Genomic DNA, 22,120 nt, shown 5'->3' on the forward strand with positions numbered 1-22,120 from the left:
GCTCCAAATCTCTTTTATTTATTATCTATCACCATGAGAAATCAATCAGATCACAATTCATAACAACAGACAAGGAAACTGCAATATGCAGAGCATCTTTTCTTTACTAAGGAAGTCTATATAACACAATTTTCAGGTCCTAAAAATGTTTTTCAAATAAAGTACAGTTAATTACTTGGTGTTTTACTTTTTATCTATTCCTATAGCACTTCAATGCTTCTTTAAGAGTAGGGAAAAAGTAGAATAGCTCCTTTGACCATAAAATATTTGGGATAAAAAAGGCATAAATACTGCCTACTGAACAAAGCATCCAGACATATGAAAAGGAAAAAGGACATCTTTTTATTCTTTCTACAGGTCTGAATATTTTTGTAAAACAGGGTTAAGCGTTATATTCAAAACCACAGAAAAAAGCCTCGGAGATACAAGTGTATTTTCTTAGTTGAAAGGCTGGTTCCAGGTCTATTGGATTTTTCTTTTTACTGTATTCCATAGAATGGATCATGGCAAGAAGCAAGGGAAATATAAAAAAAATATGTATGAAGTAATATTTCCATTGGATAAACTGCTCCAAAGAAGATAAAATTCTATTCCTAAATGCCCAAGATCTATGTGTGTATACATACTCTCAAATATATACAGATATGTCTACATACTGTATATATATATACACATATCTATATAAGACTGCAGAAATAATGGAGCCAGAAATCCAATTCCAACCATGGTATTGTGTCTAATCTCACCGTGTTTCTTCCTGTGCCAGCCTTGTTTACATAGAAGTGCACACATATTCCTTGACAAGTAGCAATGCTTTGAAGATTGAGCTGTTGAAGTGTTTTACATGTCCTTTTTCCGGTAAAATTAATTCTAATTAGTAAATGTTAATAGATTGTAGTAATTTATTCACTTTTTGTTCACAGGGAAGAAGCAAGACAGTGGCTACAATTCTGTATATTTGTTTTCATTATCCCAGACTTTTAGAATTTTTCCTTCCCCAGTATCTCTGGGGAAAGAAAAAAAAAACCCAAAACTCTATAACTAACAATTTCATTTTGTGATAAGGAATATACTGTTTGCTGTCTTTTCTCTACACTTTATATATTAAATACTTTACTGATTAAATAATGCAAATCTAGGATACACTTTAATTTTAGATTTCCTTTTCAATGGATAACAATTTGATAGTCTGTGGTCCTGGTCATGCTGTTATTTTTGGTCAACTCCTCCTTTGGTTTACCATATGGATAACAAACTGTTTCAAAGCCAAAACCTCATTGCTTTATAATTGTTATCTAGAGTGTCCCATTGCTAAAATAAATTGGCTTTCTGGTAATCACATGGTGGTTATATCACAAGTATGTCTGGTATGTTTCCTGTTTTGGGTTTGCATATTAAAGTGAAGAAAATTCTTAGAAGCCTGTGGTGAATCGGAAGAGGCTGAATTGGCAGCTTTATTACAATTTGATATTTTTTCTGACAAAGGCATAGGTAGAGAAGAAAATGGCATTAAGCATAAAAACAGAAATGAAGGGCTTCAGAGGAGTCTTACTGCACCAAAAAAAGTACCATCTCCATCCAAGGATATTTTAGCCCTTCTCCGTGGTATTGTAAGTTGAAGTTCATCCCCTTCTTCTAATTTTGCAATGCCTGGCAAAAGATTTGGAATATTTTTAAGTTAATATCTCAAGTGAAGTACTTTATAAATGGTACTCAAAAGTCATTATGTGTCATCTTCCAAATGTAAGCACGGCTTGTTATTTGTGATGAATGTTTTTATCTTTAGGTATCATCTTAGAGTTTACAGCCTATCCAAAGCTGACACTTAACATCCTCTGTGAAGATGGACTTAATTTCCACACTGCACTCGGCATAGCACAGTTCACTTCAGCAAACACAGCAAAAATTTCTAACAGCGGTGTACCCAGGTTCCTCGTGTTATGGTGATGAGACAGTCAAAATCAGCACTGAGTATTACTGGCCACAGACTACCCTGTTCCCACACTTCTGGAGGAGTTCTCATGAGCTTTACCAACCTAATGAAGTTACCACACATCAGCTGATCCACTGCAACTGCAGAGCACAAAAGTTTGCCTGCTGCCAGACACACATCAGCTGATATGATAACCAAGAGCATGTCGCCTTCAAGCTGCAGCTGCTGAGCTGAGAACACATCTAATATCTGCTGTGACACAGCCCAACAGTGTGAGAGAGAAGAGTCAGAACTTTTTTTTTTTTCCAGGTTAAAACAGAACAGTGGGAATTTGGGAAGTAGGAATCGTGAAGTGGCAAGACAGAGATCCTAGTTAGAAAAGGGGAGCTGTAATACAAAGGTAAAATCAGAATATAGATGATATGGAAGGTGGTTATGTTGCCAGAATGTGAGACTGAAGGGGCAAAAATTCAAAGGAAATGTTTGGACAGCTTCAATTGCCAGTTCAAAATATCTAGTTAGTTAGTTAGTTGGATTTTTTTTAATTGGTGAAAAAACCAGCTGCCTGCCACATCCCATTTGTTTAATGTCATTACTTGCTGACAGTCAACTCCATCCCTCAGTGTCACCCATTTTTTTACTAAGGCACTGAAAAAGAAATCTTTCTGGATAATAATCAAAGAGAAAATCCTCAAATCCATCATTAAGGTGGAAAGACAGACAGTTAAGAGATGATATATGGGGTTTTATAGGTCTTGACAATAATTACTTAAATGCTACTGCAGGAATATACACATATACTGACCATTGAGCTTGCTGGACTTGCATTAAGTATTTTAATTGGTTTTTCTTGTGGTGTTTCTAATTTGTGCAGTCATAAAGACCACCTTATAGGAATTAACTGTTTTTCATCAAACCAAGGACTAAAAATCTAGTAGCCTTTATAAGAAGTAGAAACATCACAGTAAGGTATGCAAGTCAATACTTGCTAAAATGGCTAAAATCCACATATGACATTTTAAAGGAGAATATAGCATTTTAATATTTTCTTGGGATGACTAAATGGGGAATTCAACTCCTAATTTAAACTGAGTTCTTCAATGAGGGCAGTAGAGATTTGTCTTGCCTGCCTCAGACATCTAACTGAAAGCACCAAAATGTCTAACCATGTTACAGAGTCAATGGAGAGAGAAAAATTGTTCCAATCACCAAGCTAGATGCATAATCTCCAGTTGCTGATACTTCATATAAAACTGTATTTTCTGAATGTATTCTGTAATTTTTCAGTTAGCCAGATCCATGAATGCCCACCCTGTTCTTTATGACTGCTACAATACAATTGCCCAGCACTACAGATTCTATTTGATACAGCTTGTTTGCAAACAAAGAAAAGGAAAATGCAGATATTTACCAGCAGTGTAGCAAGAATTATTTGGATAAGACTGTGGCATATTTTGGATGCAGCGAAACAATGTCACCAAGCTGAGATCATCACCAAACACATGAGCCTTCTTCCTCTGGATTAGGTGTCCCATAGCAAATGTTGTATCTGTATATAAAACCTATAGAAAGAAGAGGTGAAAACTCTAAACTTATTGTATGGAGGCATTAAAAATCCTTACACAAGTCAGATGCTGAAGTGAATAGAGCTTTCTCACCTGGCCATATATGAAAAAATAACCTGTTTCTTTGATCACTATTTTATTTCCTTGTTCTTCCAGAGCTGTTCCACGTTTAAAGCTCAGGAGCCAAGGGACAATGCTTGAATCATCTAAAAGACAAAATAATTTTGGGCGATCAGAAGGGTTATGCTCTTCATTTTCACCTGCTGAAAAATAACAAAGTCTGACTTCTAGATAGTGCTTCCAGTCTCCCTAGGTGCATTTCCCTACTGGAAAGATGATATTTGCAAGAGCCATCCAGATACAGGGACCTTCCAGATGTAGGGACCTCCTTGTTGTTTTTTGATGTTTTTGTTTGTAGTTGTTGGGTTTTAAAAAAAATTATGTATTTATTTTCTTTTTAAATTTGCTGCTAAAACTCAGTTACTGCTTTGAAGTTAGGTAAAATTTGTTGAAACAGTTATCCCATGGAGTAGTAAACTATAAATCATGGCACATATTCTTACCTTTCTGTTGTATATCACTTTTGCTGTCAGCAATCAGTTGCAAGCAGGCCTGCAGCACTACAAAGTGAAAGTATTTTGAAATTAAAGAAACATAAATCAGTAATAGAATAAAATCATGAAACTACATTAAGGAAAAAAAAAAAAGAAAAAGGACATGGAAGAAATCTCTCAGTCTCACCACTTATTTTAAACCAGAACATATTAGTTTTAACACAGGTTTTACTCAAATGTACAAAAAGAAAATTCCTGTCACAACACACACTAGATGACTTTGAGAGATCATGGAGCTAAGTGGGAGGCCTCAGGTAGCAGCACAAGAAACGCTTGTTTTCATATCTGGCCCTTATTTAACTATGTAGCAGTAAGACAAATGAGCAAGAAATCATTAGGTCAATTAAGCTTTTTAATTTTCTATACAGAAGCTTGAAAAAAGCCCCAACCCCACCTGCTATGATAGAGAGCAGATTTTCTAACTATGTTTGATGTATTGTTTAGAGAAATTACTTTCCATTTATAGTTGCTGTAAAATATTAGTCATATATAATTTCATAATAAATTCTCAATGTCCATATACACATTCTTTCAATATTTTTCAGATACCTACTCTAGACCAACCTATACTAAGAGGGAAAATAGAGAGAGTTAGCAAATTAATGCACCCTTAGCAAATTAATGCACCCATAACAAATAGCTTGGTATCTGTCAAAATGTGTTGCTCAAAATTGTAGAGATTCATGACACTAATCAGAAATTAGGTATTTGTTCAGAAAAAAATACTTCAGAATGTTAAAATATAGATTTCCAAGTGAAACAAAGATCTTGTAAAAAAACCTGCTAAGTATGTGTCAGGCAACAAGAAAAAAGGAAAAAAAGACTGTATTTGCTTGGAGCAGATTTTAATCAAAACATCTGGTTCTCATGCAACTTTGAAGGATGGAAAACCAAGTAGTAACGCTTACTGCACATGACAGAGACCAAATTAATTTATTAAGAGTCAAGAGAATAAAATTCTGTCATACATTGCTCCATTTTGTTTACCACTTTTCAGACAAGAAGGCTGTGGATCAGATTTGGCCACACAGATTTGGCTGTAATGGGGAATGCCATGGATATGTGGGATCCTGTTTCTGCATTTGTCAGTGGTACCCAAGTGCAACCAAGGGTCCAGTGGTACAAACCTCTTTCTGCACAGCAGGTACCCAGAGGATTTGGGTGGAAAGAAGTCTTTTTATGTTTCTAAGCCTCCTTTTTAAGGGGTCTTTCTTGAAAACAGCAGAAGAGGGCTGGATGCTCACCAGCACTCAGCAGTGCCAACTGGCAGCACTCAAGGATTCAAGTGCACATCTGGGAATGCACCAATTCCAGAATGATCACACAACCTGCAAGCCCTCATGGTAATAGGAATTCTATCATCCAAACTCCTGTCTCCTACACTGAAATGTGTCCTTGAGTCTTATCACATCACACATCAATAATGTGCTACAATTTATAGATTTTTCAAATCAAGAATTTAAAGGCATCTGAGTTATCTACCTTCTGGCAAGAAATAAAACACCTCAAGCCAACACAAAATTAATAAAGGTATTACACTTCATACAATTTTCTATCACACTTGGGAGCAAAATTATTTTCTGGAAAATAAACTTCTAAATAGAACTAAAATGTGACTTTAGGGAGACAACACAGCACATCAGGCAAATAATTTCACAAGTTATTAATTCATTTTGGAACAAAATGCTTTCCTAGTGAATTAAATTTGGTGGTCACCTAGTATTTCAGTAAGCTAAACCAAAATTTTAATTCTTGCTTTTAAAAGAGCTCACTAATGTGGGCACCAGATTCTTCACTAACCAAACGAGAAGATTTGTGATGACTCCCACTAACCAGCTGCTGTCCAGCTGCGTGCCACTGAGCAGTGTCTACAAGCAGCAAAAGCTATGCCTACTTTAGCAACTCTTGTTAAAGTCACTCTGCAAACTTGGTGGGCATTCTTCAAACTATCTTAATTCTCAGTTTGCAAGTGTGGATTTCTGTTTCAGCTGGTTGCAGCACTGAAATTCTGGTCAGCATTGCTGAGAACTGCTCACAGTACTTAAAATCTGAAAGATCAGTACAGTTTGAGATCATCTCCATCTTTTCAAAAAAATATACCAACTCTACTTCATTCTACAGACATCAGATCTGCACTTAATCTCTAAAAAATTGTCTGTCTCTTATTTTAATATAAGATAGGAACAAACCTCCACAGAATATATTAAGCTGGTTTTTGGAGAAAATACATAAAATAGTGTCCTTCGTAGGACAATAGAGGCTAGCACAGTGGCCATTTTGCCTAAATCTACAAATGACAATATCTAAAAAAGTGCTTTGAGGATTGAACAACAACATGCTTCAAAAATATGTTCAGAAGCCAAAGCTGACACATAACTATTTCCAGTATATACAAGTACTTTGACTTCAGCGGAACTATTTATGTGCCTAAAATTAAGTAATTAATTGAAAAAAATTCCAAGTAAACACTACTACTAAGAAGGAAAAGATATGGATATACAAAGTACATTTTCTGGGTAAATTAACAGGAATTTTTAGTAAAAAGTAAATGTTTTTAAAAAACACCAGCAATTCTATTCCAAGAAGTACCCGAATCTTAAGTGCAATATGTGGAATACATGTATTACAAAATACACATTGAATAGTTGCTATTTAATGTCTTAGCCCAGTGTAAGTCAAACCTGAACAACATCTTTGTAGTCTAAAGGATTTTTGATTAGTAATGAAAGCAAAATACAGGATTAATACTATGCATTGTGAAAATGTGTAAAAATATCTAGACTGAGTGTCACCATGAGATCTATCTGTATAAAAGTGTCTCTAGAATGACAAAGCATGCCCCATCCTCTTGTGACTTTTATATAATAACTTTGCTTTGATGAACATTCTTTTTCTCAGCTGATTTTAATTGCTCTGCAGGTTGTGGGTTGGCAGAAGTTCATTTTGGAGTTTGTCTTATTCCATGGACAGAAGACCCAATTCTGAAGATGTTAGTCAGTCCAGATCCCTTTATAAACAACAGCCAGCACATGCAATGATGTGTTCTCTACTAGTTGAGCAATGTAATCACAATTAAAAAACCAAAAACCTACTATCATTTGCTGAAGGACACCAATCTAGATTTCTGCAAATCTCCATGATTTAAGAACTTATATTGGTAAAATAAAATTTTCCCTCCCATGCAAACTTTGTTATTTTTTAAATTGCATAATTTGTTATTTTTTAAATTGCAAACTTTGTTATTTTTTAAATTGCAAAATAATATTTTGCAATATCACTTAGTGATCTATCCAAACAAAATTTCAAGTTTAATATTTGTGAGCTCTTATATAAAATTTAAAGTTTTGATATCTGAGGTCTGAGACATCTGTGCTCATTTTTGCTGAAATAAAACCTAGGAAAAACCCTAACCTTGAGAAAAAAACAAAACCAAACCCAGACCTCCTTATATAGGTTCCTTTTTTGTCTAGATCTGTTCTCTATACGTTTCCCAAAGCACATTTAAACACCAGACAATTTAATTTATAAATGACAAGCATTTTCTTGAAGTATTTGCAGTTTTTCTTCCCTCTACTTCTTGATTTCTATCCCAACAGATCTTCTTCTAGTTTTTGCTTGTGCATTTTTATAAACTGTTTTCATGAACTCTATCACAGCAGAAACCAGGACAATTGGTTAATCTGGTGTGTTTTAATAGATTTGTCTTTATATGGCATCAATTATGGATTCAGTCTGTTCCTACATTAAAATGCCTTGATCATAGTTGCATGTATGACTAAGATCTAACAAACATCTTTAAAGAATTAGTAGCATTATTTCTACCTTCACAGAATTGCCAATAATATGTTACATCTAGAAAAACAAGGGAATTGTTTACTAGGAATTAAGACTTCTATTGTACAGTATATAGCAGAGTGCTGGTTTTAAAACTTAGAGCCTATTGGGCGTCTTTTCGACTGTACAGAGTTCTGCATAATACACAGCACTGATTTATTCACTCCTTCATTCAGTTAAATTCTTCACGTAAAATTGCAGGAATTGCATCAAGGAATTTTCTGTCCTTTTGCATAGAAGGGTCTATTTCCTTTTGAGTTAGACAGTTGTCAGCAGAAAAAAAATAAGGATAATATATATTTTCAAGAAGTATGCCTTTCTTTTTCCTTTTAAATTTGGTTTTAATTTTCATTTCATATTTGACCTCTTCAAACATTAAAATATGAAGTATTGTGAATATTTGGTAAGGGGATTTTATATATAGCATTTGTTTAAGATAGTAAAAAAAGCTTATGTCTCAATGCAAAGATCTCTGAAGTCAAGTACCACTTGTAAAACCTCTTGCTATCCCTCTGTCACGGATATCTAAAGTATCAACATAAACAGTCAAAACACTTCCAACCAACAAATGTACCAATTTTCCAGTACAGCAATTTTATCGAGAGCAACGGCAGAGCTGTGACACCAGAGTTGGAAGGTAATAGTCACTTCTCATGGACACGACTGCTGTTGGAGTAGAACCTGAAAATTATTAGTAAAAAAACGAATTGCCAAATCACATGTCAGATTACCCTGCCTCATTGATTTGTGGAATTACATAAAATAGCTCCTCAGCTCCTTCATACATGCAGTACACCAAAGTAAATGTAGTCCATGGGGGCTCCAGTCTGATCCCAGCATTTGTGTTTAGAGAAGGTCTGATTCTCACCTCCCTAGGTCATGGGAATCAGAATCCCACAATAACTATCAGAATGAGGCACTGAGACATTGTGAAAATGATACCTGATGTTCATACTTTGGCTTAGGCAATGGGACCTAAAACTTGCTCCTAGGCTCAAGTGCACATGCAGCTTAGGAAGAAACACACAGGTAACGCAATCACTAACTGTGAATAGAATATAAAATTCAGGAGAGGTCTTTTGTTGTGCACCTATTTTCCTCCACAGTTGAAATTTGTAAAGAGAAAGATAAAAAGAAAAAGTACATCTGTTGTAACATGTCCCGAAATGACATTTGCCAGAAGCATACGTTTCAAAATCACCCATTACCTCCTACTCACTGCATCAAGAACTCTGGTTCTGACTGCTGACTGTGCTGCTTTATTTGGAATTGATGCTTGAAACACTTCTCTTCATCCTACCCAAGCTGGAAATTTTTGCAAGACACAAAGTGTTTGACTACTGATGACTAATAGTTTTATGCATTTGCACAGACTACATAAAAAAAGAAACAACATTGTGTTAAATCCACTTCCATTCAATTGTCCTGTTAAATAAAATGCTGATTTGTAGCCACTTGTATGCATTAAAATGAAAATTCAGTATGCTTAAGAAAGGCTGTACTGGGTCTAAAAAAAGAATGATGGGACATGCATTCCTGGAATTTGATGGTTAAAGTCTAGAAACCCCAGAACTGAACAATAACTTTATTTATAAACAAGCTATTAGTTCTATATTTTATTTCTGCACTCTGTTGAAGCACAAGAGAAGCAATTATATACCAGTGACATTTCCAAATATTAACTTTCTAAGGAATTCATCGATATAAAAGCAAAATGATGGGTCAGCAATTAACTATGATCAAACTCTACTTTGAGACCTTGCTGAAGCAAACAGAAGTAGAGCAAGAACAGGCACCTCACTCAATACCCTGATTTATTTGTCATTATAACAGAATGAGTGCCACACCTCTGCAGGACAATTTGGAGACCGATGGGATTCTGGAACCCAGATATAAATATCAAAAGATCAAAATGAAGGGTCTGTAATTCTGTGTACATTATAAAGTAGTAGACTGGATTCAGCACCATGAACAACACCATGGTCTTCTATTTAACTGACTCTGCTAAAACTAAATTTAACATTGACTAGTAGGTTCATGGTCATCAGTGAAATCTGATCTGAGAAAATATAATATGAATATAATATATAACTGAACTCTGAAAAACTAAATTTTTTGAAATTAGAGCAGGTAGAAAGCTAATTCTAACAGATAACCTTTGATATAAATACAAGATTTGCAATTGACTTTTTTCTTTTTTTTTATACAAAAATATGACGTTCATGTTAGAAAACATTTTTGTGATAGGTCAATTGATGTAGCTTTTCCCTTTAAAATGAATGTTCATATTCTGTGTTTTCTTTCATCCATCCTAAACAACTTTAAAGCCAGCTGTATACCTTAAAAAAAAGTTTACAGAAATAAGTAGCTTAATTGAAATTTTATGTGTTACAGGTAAACAGGTATAATCAGAGGTGGCTACATGGTGAGAAGAATCAAAAGTCTATTCAGAAGCATAGCTGAGGAGCCCCAAATCCTGCTCGCCTCAAATAGCAATAACACTAAAGATGAAAGCTATTGTGAAAGAAACTGGATCGCTTGCAGAGTACTGATGCTCTAACATTCATTTAAACAAGACATATCCTTATTTTTTATGGTATTTGTATTTCAGATCACTTATTTTTATTTGGGAGTTCCTAGGGTGGGGAGAGCAGGGGTGCTCTGTGGTTCTTGTGGAAGGAAACAGGCTACAAGAAATAGAATTTAAGCAATCATGACCTCAGTCCTGTTTGCGAAATCTTTCTTAGCCAAGATCTTGAATCAAAGACAACTAACGAAATAGAATAAATCTCATATAAACCTCTGGATTTTAAGTGATGTCCTAAATTAATGAATTTTTTTTGGATATTGGAAGCAAGTGATTATATTCTAGAACTTTAATTTCATTTAGCTTACTGAAGCTCAAGTGAAATACATTTCATGTTAGTTGCTCACTGAGAAACAGATTTTATGCAAAGCTTCATTTAGTTTTTACCTATAATTTGCTCCATTTCAACTTCTCTAAATAGTTTAAGATATCATTTAAAATAATATAAAAGTATACATAAGAAGAGTGAACTGATTTAGCAACTCAGGAATGTTTTAGTTACTCAGTGCAATTAGAGTATGTGTGCAAACTGGTATAATAAAATTCTGCATTTTATCTCATAAGACCTCATTGTGTTTGGAAAAAATAATGAAATATAGGCATTTTATCCCCAAAGGAAAAAAAAAATGTATCCCATTACTCTATAATACACATCAGAGGTCTTTTATGGAGCACAGTCTTCAGTGTTCTTTGCAGAACATTTTAAAAAGGAGAACGATGACCAAAATAATCTTACTGGATAGGCATTCCTGTATTAATTTTATGATTTATTGATAGGTTGTTTTAATGTAGAAATTATGCTAAACTTCTGAATTCCTTGTAGTCTGCCTCTTTTGTCAGGTACAAGCTAGCCTTTCTACTTAAAAGCTCCTATTTCCCTAAAGTTCTCATTACTTCTCTCTTTTTGGGTGAGCATGTTTCCCAGAAAAGTGAATTGGCATTTTTATTAATAGATTTTCCTCCCTACTTTGATCAGAGAGAACTGAACAGTTAAAAATCTGAATGATTTGAAGTTGCCTTTTTCAACTGTAAAACATCATGCAGATTTGGGATCCAACATTCAAAGTTCAACCTGCAGATAGCATAAATATCTGGTACCTTAAAAACATGTCCCTACTCATGGCAGGGTGGTTGGACTACATGGCCTTTAAAGATCTCTTCAAAACCAAAACATTCTGTAATTTAATATTCTGTCCTTTAAGAGAATATGCCTATGGTTAACACCATTCATCCACCAATAATTTTGAAAACCAGAATGGGCTCCGGCAGCATGGATCAACTGATAGGAGAAAGAAAATACAAATCAAACACTCCTGCCTTTCTGCAGACAGTATCCAACAGCAGCATCCCAGCCCACTTCATCAGCTGGTATTTACCTTTTTCTTCTGTGTTGACAACAGACCGCCTGCCCCTGTTTCTACTCCCGTTCCAGATTTCCTTTTGGAAGCTCTCAGCTGTGCCAGTACCAGCAAGCCTGCTCTCCTAACAAGGAGAAGCAACAGTCAGTGAGAGCAGCCCCACATTGGTCCATGCCCTGCAAGTCAAAACCCACCCCTGCAGCTTACCTGCCTGAAGCCAGCTGCAGACACTTGCAGGAAGGAAGAAACAGGGCTACCTGCTTTGTTTTCACTGGGGGACACGAGTGGTTGGTCTAGTGGAGACCTTGCCTGGATGCTGTAGATCAGCTCGCTGCGCAGAGCTTCTAGTTCTGTTTTCAGGATGATAACATGGTAAAGAGACACTGCTGCAAGACAAGAGGACAGGAGCATTGCAAGCCACAGGAATGTGACAGGAAAAAGTCCCGTGGCGCCTGAAACAGCACCAGGGGGGGCAGAGGGAGAGGAGGCGGTATCCTTCTGTTGGATGACGTGCACACAGTCCACGGATTTCATCGCTGCTCTTTCCTTACTAAAGCCAGAGGGAGAGTTCAGCTGTCCCCTTCCGAAGTGCAATCCATGTTACCAGTTGCTCTCTGAAACTAAGGGCATCCAGAATAAGTGAACAAAACGCCCAGATCATTTCCTGTCATATGAAGCTGTTGATAGCACCATTAGACTTAATGTACAGAGTGAACATCTAAGATTCTGTCTTCCCTTTGTTTCCACCTCTCTGTGCTGCATTTTGGAAACGAATACTTTCTCACAAGCTACCTTCCTCCTTTCACTTTCCACTAGTTATTTATGTGGCAGCTTGCTATAGCCATTTCCCATAATTTTTAAATTCAGGCACAGGCAGTACCACCGGTGATTTTGAGACTTATCTAGAAGTGCAGAAACTGTGTAAAGTTTCCTGGCAGAAACCATGTAAAGTTGCCTGGCAGAATTTCATCCAGTGGCGCTTAAAACACTTCACGTATGACAGGCATGAACCTCTGTGTGTGTGAAGGCATATAGATGTACTCTGTATATATGTTATATTATTTATATTAAAATGTTGATATTCATATCTAAAGTGCCAATATGTCTACAGAGGAGACAAATTATTCAAAATAAATTTTTTGTCCTTTTCTAAAAACAGTAGTGAAAAACATTCCCAGGTATGAGTCACAAATTACAGGTTTCTCAGTTGTATGAAGATGCTAATTCTGCAGTTCAGTTCATGAAAAGGGATGACCTTTTATTAAACTTTTCTAATACAGTCTCTCTGTTCTAATACAGAACCTGAATTAATGCAAAAGGGAACACAAAGAAGCACGGAGAGGAAATTTTGCAGGGTGGAACTATAAGAGGTGAAAACTAGGAGATGGAAAAGAATGAGAGAGGGGAAAATAAGAACAGGGCGAAAGGGCAAATATTTATATAGAGAATTTAAAATTAAAGACAACCCAAAACTTTAAACATGCATGCTGGCATCACTCAGATGAATCCTGAATGTCTGGTTTAAGTTAATCTTTTAAGATTTTATAAGTCATTTAATCTTAAAACTCTGTATTAGGAATTTCTTTCTTCTCTGCAACAGCAAGGATACCTAGACACCCCACATAAGTTCATGTGATTTTTTTACAATCTTCTCACACAAAAATTCAACTTTTACCCCTTTGTTAAAAGTTCCCATAGTCTGGGGCAGAAGAAATTATAAACAGTATCACAATTATGGCTAAACTCAAAGGGTCAACTCCTCTTACCATGTAAGTAAACTTTATCTTTGCAAAAGAGAAAACTTTTACAGATCAGTCCAAATGCTGTGTAATAAATCCTGATGACAACACCTACCAGGGAAGCTCAGATCAAGTTAATCTGTTGGGAAAGAGAAGGAAGAAGGAACAACAATAAAGTAACAACTTCCGTAGCCTCTCCCTCTTCTGTTTCTAAAGGCTACACGAAATTTAGTGTGATTATAAGCTTTATCATCTTCCGTTGTGATGCAAGGAGTTCTTTTCTTTATTTTGCTACCTCTAGAAACCACACACATCCTGCACAGATAAGTAAGTCTGTCCCTAAATGCAAAGGAAAAAATATATATCCTGTATCTTGTGCCTAGAAGCCACATATATACTGTGAGAAATTACATAGAAATCAGTGTGGGATGGAAAAAATAGAATACCATACCATTTCTGTTCCCATTTTAAAGACTAAGTTAAGCTGTAAATGGGGCTGCATTTTGAAGTAAATTTAATATGAACTAATGCAGAGTTTTTTTAACGGAATAAGCAATTATTGGTACTAAGCAGACATGCCTTCAAGTATCCCTAGATATCAGAACATGACCAGCCTAGTAATGACTGTTCCAAAAATAAGAAATAATGTGACAGTTGGAAAAGAAGTGCAATTTTAGAAAATGAAACCGAGTGAGAACACAAAAGTTATAACCAGCTATCCAGGAATACCAAGGAACTATTGGCCAGTGAGGTCTCTGCAGTCATTAATGTATCAGAAAATAAGAGACCGGTATATAAATAGCAGTGCTCCAGCCACTTCGAGAGAAAATAGGCTGTTCCCAGCCTCCACAGCCTCTTTAAATGGGGTCATTATTTGGGCTGACAAAGTAATTGTGGTGACATAGAGGACTTCTGTAAGACATCTGGCTCCATCTTGCTTATAATTCTGATCAATGACAATTTCAAAGGGGAGATGAGGAAAATCTCAACAACCCACACATGGGAAATTGTTAAATTCAATAGGCATTTTTAGCTAAGCATCAAAGGGATTTCTCTGTTGGCAACCTTGTGTTGTTCTGTAGATTTACAAGCAGTTATGTGGTTTGAAAGAAAGTGTAAGTTCAGACAACTTTGGTGATGACAAAAATGGTGGAACAATAGCTAATGACAATTAGAGGTTAATCATGAAAACCAGTATGAATTACCTAGGAATATACTTAGTTGAACAACTTCTCATATAATCAAATGGATCTTCAGTTAACTGCAGATTGCTAATTGCATCAAAGTGAATCCCAAAAATTACTTCAAAAAACCCCCCCAAAAATCACCAAGCCCAAAAAAGCCCCCAAACCAAACAACAGCCCCATGCTGGCTGCAGAGCTTAGAACCTGGAGTCAGTGTCTCAGTGCTTGCCACTATGTCTTGTCATAACATATTATCCTTATGATTCCTTTTGTTGGCAGAGCTGCAAAGCAAAGTCGGTAAGATTAGCACATGCTGCTTCTGCTGTGTTTTAAGCTAAGGTGTGACTAAAGAGGACTAAGGAGTGCTCAGATCAGGCTCCCATCAGCAGACATGGGAAGGTGATAATTTCAGCTGAGCACAAGCTCTCAGTGGAATATTCTTGTTGAAATAGAGGTATATTATTTGGATATATATGTTGCAGGGAAAGAGCATCGTGCTTTTATATTGACAAAACCTATTTGCATACAGCTATGACTGACAAAACTGAACTGTGAAAAAGGTCAAAAATTCAGAATGAATATAATAGACCTAAAGAACTAATCTCAGAAATGGTGTTCATGTTTTGGCTTGCAGCTTGCTTATACTGGACAGCTTTCCTGAAAACCCTTTTGCAAACTTTTGCACCACATCAACAGTTTTTGTCTCAAGAAACACACGCAGTCAGCAAACATTAGGGGCTGTCTCAAGACCAGTTCAAAGCAGCATTTTCCAAACTATTGCTACAAAAGGAAATATCATTGGATTAAACTGCAGAAACCTAGTCCTGGCCATCTAACTCTGCAAATAAATAAGAATAAACCCTTATAATAAAGATATTCTGAAAATATGGTCTTGATTTGCATACACAGTACATGACCTTTGCAGTACATGACCAGTGTCTCCTTAACCCAAAGTATGAGCTATGTTGAACACTCAGATTAACTGACTAAAAAACCTCTTTAATTTAGCCAAGGAAAACTATTAAGAAATGCCTTGGCTAGTCTAAGAATTCTAGTTAACCAAGTTCTTTACTTCCAGGAAAAAGAGCAAAAATTTAGGTAAAATTCAAAACAATAAATAAATGAAAACGAAACCCCAGTACATTACCACTGAAGATGCTTAAAGGTGAGAATGTTTCACTACAAGACAGGAAAATGTGTTCCTGAACCCATTATTAAGGGTTCCTGAACCCAAAATGAAGGCTGTTTAAAACTTCCAAGATGTTACACCAGAAAAAAAGCTCTGTTATTTTATGCAGGTAATTAACTTTTTTTTTTCTTCATTTCCATTATGCAGAGGATCAAATTAAATGATAAAGATGGGTTCTGCTAATCTTAAAACTTATAAAAGATCAACATTATATCTGGTGGGGAACCAAGGCAGAGATAGCAATACAGGAAATTTGTGGTTTAACCAGAAACTGAATTCTTGATTTTTTGAAATCCAGATATGTACTTTAACCACAAAAGCATCTTCTTTGTGGGAGAGGAAAAACCCATAACGAAGTTCAATGTACAAAAGAGAAGCAGTTGATATGACTGTGAAGGCTTACGTAAAAACCCAATTTACTGAAGAAACATGAAAGTTTACTTCAAAATAAATGTTCAGTTTTTAAAAAGGAGGTTGTGCAGATGCTGCAACCCAGAGGTCCAGGCAAGTGTGTCAAAGGCCACACTAAAAGTACGCCTCCAGTGGCAAGGGTCCAGCTTCACATACTTCTGAAACTGCCGCAAAATGGTCCCTGCGGTTATTACAAGAAGGAGACCACGATATCTCACCTTGCCACACACAACAGTGCAGAGCACAGAAAAGGCTAAGGTTCCATTCTGAAATTTTCCATTTAACTTCAAGTCCTTTCTGAAGATGGACAAAACAGGAGGACTATTTTGGGGGAGATCAGAATAAATCCTGTATTATAGTTTTCTGCTAACAAAGAGATCTGTATTAAGAGTATTCACAGATACCCCTCTGAAACAGTACATATTGACTTCAAGAACACTTAATTAGTTATTTCAGCCATTAACTACAACTTATAGAGTAGCAAATCCAGGCAAGTTCTGCCTCACAAATGGATCCCAAAAGTACTCTGTTTCTGGATACTCCACTCCTGTGGCTGTATATCTTACATCTTATTATTTTAACTTCTAGGAAGCTGTTGAATACCTTGCAAGTAAAGGATGTGTTATACAAACAATTTAAGCCTTATTTGATAAATTATCTTGTTAAAAGGAAAACAGAAAATTCTATGACATTTTTCTGAGGCAAAAAAGGTAATACTTTCTCTTTTCCTCAACATTTCAAAATTGCCGATGATAACACAAATGTGTCTGCATATTTTAGGTATGCCATCCTTATTTCATTCCTTGCAACATTTTACTTCTCTAGATAGTGAGACAATCTGGGTTCAAATGCATACTACACAAAGTAAACCTACATCTGACTTGCAGCCACTGTCACATTTACATGGTTTTTACAGTGCTTTCAAAGAGAAGAGGAACTGACGCAGAAAGAAAAAACAATTATTATAGGTGTCTTACAAAGTCTGCAGCAGAACCAGCTGGCAAAGAATTTTAAAAACATGTAAAATATAAAAAGACAACCCAGGATTTATATACTACAGCAGCTTAATGCCAGCCTCCTCCCCTTCCCCTTCCCCCCCGCCCCATGATGATGTTACAGCAATTGCTTCTTACTGCCCAGGGGAAAAGGAGCTCTCTCACACAGCTGAAGCCCACTTCTCTTACAGTCTCATCGGCTTTGCTATCCAGCAACATGGAGAACTGCATTTCTCCACCTCTTTGAAACTATGCAACTTAACAGATTTTGCACAGATGGGCTGAAAATGCTTTTGTGTGGTAACAAGATAAACATGGAGCTATGGCCCTTCATGTGGGAGTGGCCACTCTGCTGCTGCTGAAGTCTGGAGACCTTCAATAGAGTGCACAGGACAAGGATTCAAGTATTTTCAAAATTTTCTCGTAGCCGTATTTACTGCGCTGTCCCTGAGTCCTAGAGGACAGACAGGAAAGAGTTCTCTGCCTGACCTTTCCCTTTGAATTTTTGTAAATAATTAGCCCACACTAGACGTTAAGTGTAATTCAAACCAGCTGTAGAACTTCCTTTCTTTCTGTCTTCAAGCAGCACAATCAGTTCCTTAGTTACTCGTCAAATAGCAGCATCTCTCTGAACTTGGTATGTGAATATACATTTCTGTCAACCACCTTGCAGATTTGCATTATTCAGCTCATTGCTTCACATTATTAAATAAATATGCATCTCCAGCTGGGAGTGAGACCATGTTCTTTAATACAGTAAAACCAAGTCTGTTCTTAAGCTGCACTGCCTTTCAGAGAAAGAAAAATTGCTGTTTTTCCCAGACATACAAGAGTTATTCTGCCCCCATCCAAGCTGAAGCATAACAAATTAATCACATCAATGTTTTCAAAACAAATCCAGAAAATAATCAGTGTATCTTCCTATCTACTTACAGAGACAGAACTCGGTACAAAATCTAAAATAAAGACCTTGAATAGCATCCAACAAGAGATTTAAAGCTCAGGCATGTTCAATATCTTTGGAGCAAATAATTTTTGCTAAGCCAATGGTTCAGCATTTTCTCAAAATCTTATCAGTCCATATTTGATCTTTTTAACAGACAGCAAGCCTTTGGTCTAGGTTTCATTTTGTAGAGCCGTAGAATGGCCTGGGTTGGAAGGGACCTTAAAGATTGTCTTGTTCCAACAACTCTGTCATGGCCAGGGACATCCTCCACTAGATCAAATTGCTGAGACCTTCATCCAGCCTGGCCTGGAATACTTCCAGGGATGGGGCGTCTACAACTTCTCTGGGCAACCTGTTACAGTGCCTCAACACCTTCACAGCAAAGAACTCCCTCCAAATATTTAATCTATACCTACTCTCTTTCAATTTTAAGCCTTTCCCTCTTGTCCTGTCACTACATGACCTTATTGTAAAAAGCCTCCCCATCTATCTTGTAGCCTCCCTAAGGTAGTGCAAAGTTGCAATTAGGTCACCCCAAAACCTTTTCATGTTTTTCTTTTCTGGGCTGGACAAGCCCAATTCTCTAAGCTTTTTCTCACAGAAGAGGTGCTCCATCCCCCTAACTGGATTGGTGGCCATCCTCTAGACTCCCTCCAACAGCCCCATGTCCTTCCTGTGCTGAAGAATCAAGAGCTGGATGCAGCACTGCAGGTGGGGTCTGAGCAGAGCAGAGCAGAACAGAGGGGCAGAATCCCCTCCCTCCCCTGCTGCCCACGCTGCTTTGGATGCAACCCAGGACAGGTTTGGCTTTCTGGGCTGTGAGTGCCCGTGGCTGGGTCATGTCCAGACTCTCAACCACCAGCACCCCCAAGTCCTCCTCAGCAGGGCTGCTCCAGTTTTACTTTAGATGTTCATATGCCCTCATGAATGTTTACTATGATTTAAACAGTACTCACAAATTCAGAGAAAAAGTAAAATACAGTGTTTTGCCTGATATGAAGGCCTATACCCACCTACTAAGCAAATCTACTAACATCATGAGACATTCCAAGACACAGTTTGTGTTGCACTTGGTAGCCCAGCTGCTAATCAATTTTCAAGTAAGAGAAACCAAATGCAAGATTTGTGTTCTCCAGAATGCTACTGTGCAAGCAAGTTTTAGTGACATAGTTCACAAGACAGCAACCTGCTTCTCATTCACATGAAGTACCCAAATCTGGAGTTGTTCCTGTGTTGTCATTTCTTCCTTTACAAAGATTAGATTTTTTTTTTCCATTCCAAATTAATAGGTATCTTGAACAGAGTGTCCAAATGTACCCACACCTACACCCCCCCACCCACAGCCCTGTTTCCTAGGTACTGGGTTAAAAATGAACTACAAGCCTTGCAGTAATTCAGAAGAGGACATAAATTTTGCAGCTTCATAAAAGACAGCAGTAAGCCCTTATTTTCTGGGTGTTTCATATTAACCATGTCGAATAGGAGCAGACGTGATATAAGCTTTCTCTGTAAGAAAGCAGAAATTGCTTCAGACTGAGTATCCTGCTCCAACTGTATGAATTAACTACAAATCTCAGTGGCATTATAGGATTTAAAATTGACATTTAAAATATTGCCAGCATAGGTGGTAAAACTAGTCAGAAACACTTCAAAAATACTTCAAAATGCTTTCTAATGGACATAATATTTAGACCATCTCTCAGATCCCCAGAGAAACTTTGAAATGCAAAATGTGTTAGAAAGTGATGGAGAGCCATACCAGTTTTATTTCCTAACACTTCCTGAAAGTGAGGATACATGACAAAGCTTAGAAACATATTTGTAATATGCTTTTTCCCCTGATGTAATAGCTTTCCACAAAGGCCACCACATCTAACAATGCAGATGTCTAGTCCATGTGCTCTGGCTTTAGTAAGTGACTGAAAATGATACCTCAGGGTTGATCTTTTACCATGCAAACACACTGAAGACAGGGCACAAACTAGAATAAGACATTACCAGCACTTTTAATGTATCAATTTATTGCATATGTCAGTACATAAAAATAGAAAAGTGTTTTTTGTAAAATTAACTTTATTGTAAAAACCAACTAGAATGATAATGTAAAACTTTGCCACAATTAGCACATATACAGTAACATTTATGCTTTGTCTACAAAACTTATGAATATTTCATAGGACAGTTTTGGCTTAACTATATATTAAAGAAAAATCAAATAAAAAGCTTGCATCTCATAATCAGTGACTGTTTCTGAATTCAAAACATAAGTGTTATTTAGAACTTCAATAGGCTATCTCTATTTACACTTCTGTGGGGTTCTACTCTAAATTATACAAGCAGGATGACATTGCAAATTATACCTAATGGGATACATCAGGCTGATCCCACTACATGCAAGAGGCACTGATTTTATATTTGGCAGAAGTGCCCCTAGCAAAATTGCCTGTCATTAAAAAAAATAAAAATGTATTTTTCAAGAATTGATGAAATACAAATGGAGGTACGTCTGCATCTTTTTTGCTAACAGAAGAGATCATACCTTGGACTCTCAATTCTGCCTTGCATTCTTCACTGTGAACATCCAACATGACCAAATTATTAGCTTAGAGATGCTGATATGCATATTCTGTATAAATAGTTAATCCTTCTGCCCTTCAGCTGACAGATTGTCCATAGCCTACCAAATGCATTTGTGCTCTATTTCTAATTTTACCTGAGAAATAGACATGAGGGCAGCTAAACCAGTTAATGTTTCTCCAGAAGAAAGCACAGCTTATCTCTCTGCATTTCACAGTTCAGAAACAAATTCTGGGAATGTAAACTTGGGTTAGTAGGAAGCCTCAAGTATTTCCACTAATTAAAATCACAATGTGTGCACACACAAGGTTTTATGCTTTCTTACAAGGAACTCTACTGCTACAGCTGTTCAACTCCTGACCCCTCCCTGGGAACTTTGTTTTTACTTTTTTTTCAAACTTAAATTTCTTCTTATAAAACAGAAAATTCCTTTAATGAACATATGTAAACTAGGGCTCTCCTATAAACCTGTGAAAAGAACTCAACTTCTTCCCAAACTAAAAATTTATATCTACAGGACAAATATTTGGGGAACATCTATACACAAATGGATAACTGTTATGGGAAAACATAAAATGGTATTAAATAAAATAAATGCAACAGTATCATAACACACCATTTGGCAATTTAAAGTTATTATTACTATGTTGTGTGCAGTTCAGTTTTTAGCAGCAGATAACTGTGGTTTCCATCACACAGTCCATGAAATAAAAACAAGTCTTCACTTGTCAGAACAAGTTTCCTCCCCCTTCTTTCTCCCTCCCTCCCTTAAAGAATTGTATGCAGAGCAGTGAAATACTTGCATAAAAACATTACTTCCCTCCTATTCTCCTTCAGTGGACTTCATAACCAATGCAATGAAAAATAGCATAATAACATTCATTCACAAGTGCATGTGGCCAATCCCTTAAGTGAGAAACAAAACCATGCATATGTGGAAGGTGGAAGAAATCACAAAAGTGTAAAGGATGCATATATGACAATTGTGTCAACTCACACAAAAGTACCTGTAAAATTAAAGTTTCATACTTATGTCCTGCAGACGAGAGAGTGAATACATATATGGCTTGATAATAAAAAGTAATGTTTAGATACAGCCCACTTTGAAGTTTCAAATTGCCATGATCTAACACTACACATTTAACTTTGTCTTAGCAACTGTGTGCTCTAATAGGAATACTTCACTTG

The 22,120-nt window shown here is 36.5% G+C and overlaps 1 protein-coding gene across 9 annotated transcripts; it reads right to left on the reverse strand.

Moving 5' to 3' along the window:
* Nucleotides 1–1,426: 1,426 nt before the first annotated feature.
* On the reverse strand, nucleotides 1,427–17,795 carry TNFSF13B (TNF superfamily member 13b). Of its 9 annotated transcripts, none has more exons than XM_064408295.1 (10): nucleotides 17,548–17,793; nucleotides 16,633–16,711; nucleotides 15,019–15,095; nucleotides 13,658–13,769; nucleotides 12,099–12,511; nucleotides 11,910–12,015; nucleotides 4,062–4,118; nucleotides 3,592–3,704; nucleotides 3,345–3,495; nucleotides 1,427–1,650 (listed from the first exon to the last, which is right to left on the reverse strand). In XM_064408295.1, the coding sequence occupies exons 5-10, from the start codon at nucleotides 12,423–12,425 to the stop codon at nucleotides 1,538–1,540; spliced, it is 867 nt and encodes a 288-aa protein (XP_064264365.1). In that variant the 5' UTR covers nucleotides 12,426–12,511; nucleotides 13,658–13,769; nucleotides 15,019–15,095; nucleotides 16,633–16,711; nucleotides 17,548–17,793; the 3' UTR covers nucleotides 1,427–1,537. The 9 variants fall into 9 exon arrangements, with proteins under 9 accessions (XP_064264365.1, XP_064264364.1, XP_064264367.1 ...); XM_064408294.1 differs by having other exon boundaries at nucleotides 16,633–16,735; XM_064408297.1 differs by lacking the exon at nucleotides 17,548–17,793 and adding an exon at nucleotides 17,392–17,461.
* Nucleotides 17,796–22,120: the final 4,325 nt, after the last annotated feature.

This window comes from Passer domesticus, chromosome 2 (genome assembly GCF_036417665.1).
Source record: "Passer domesticus isolate bPasDom1 chromosome 2, bPasDom1.hap1, whole genome shotgun sequence".
Classification (NCBI taxonomy): domain Eukaryota; kingdom Metazoa; phylum Chordata; class Aves; order Passeriformes; family Passeridae; genus Passer; species Passer domesticus.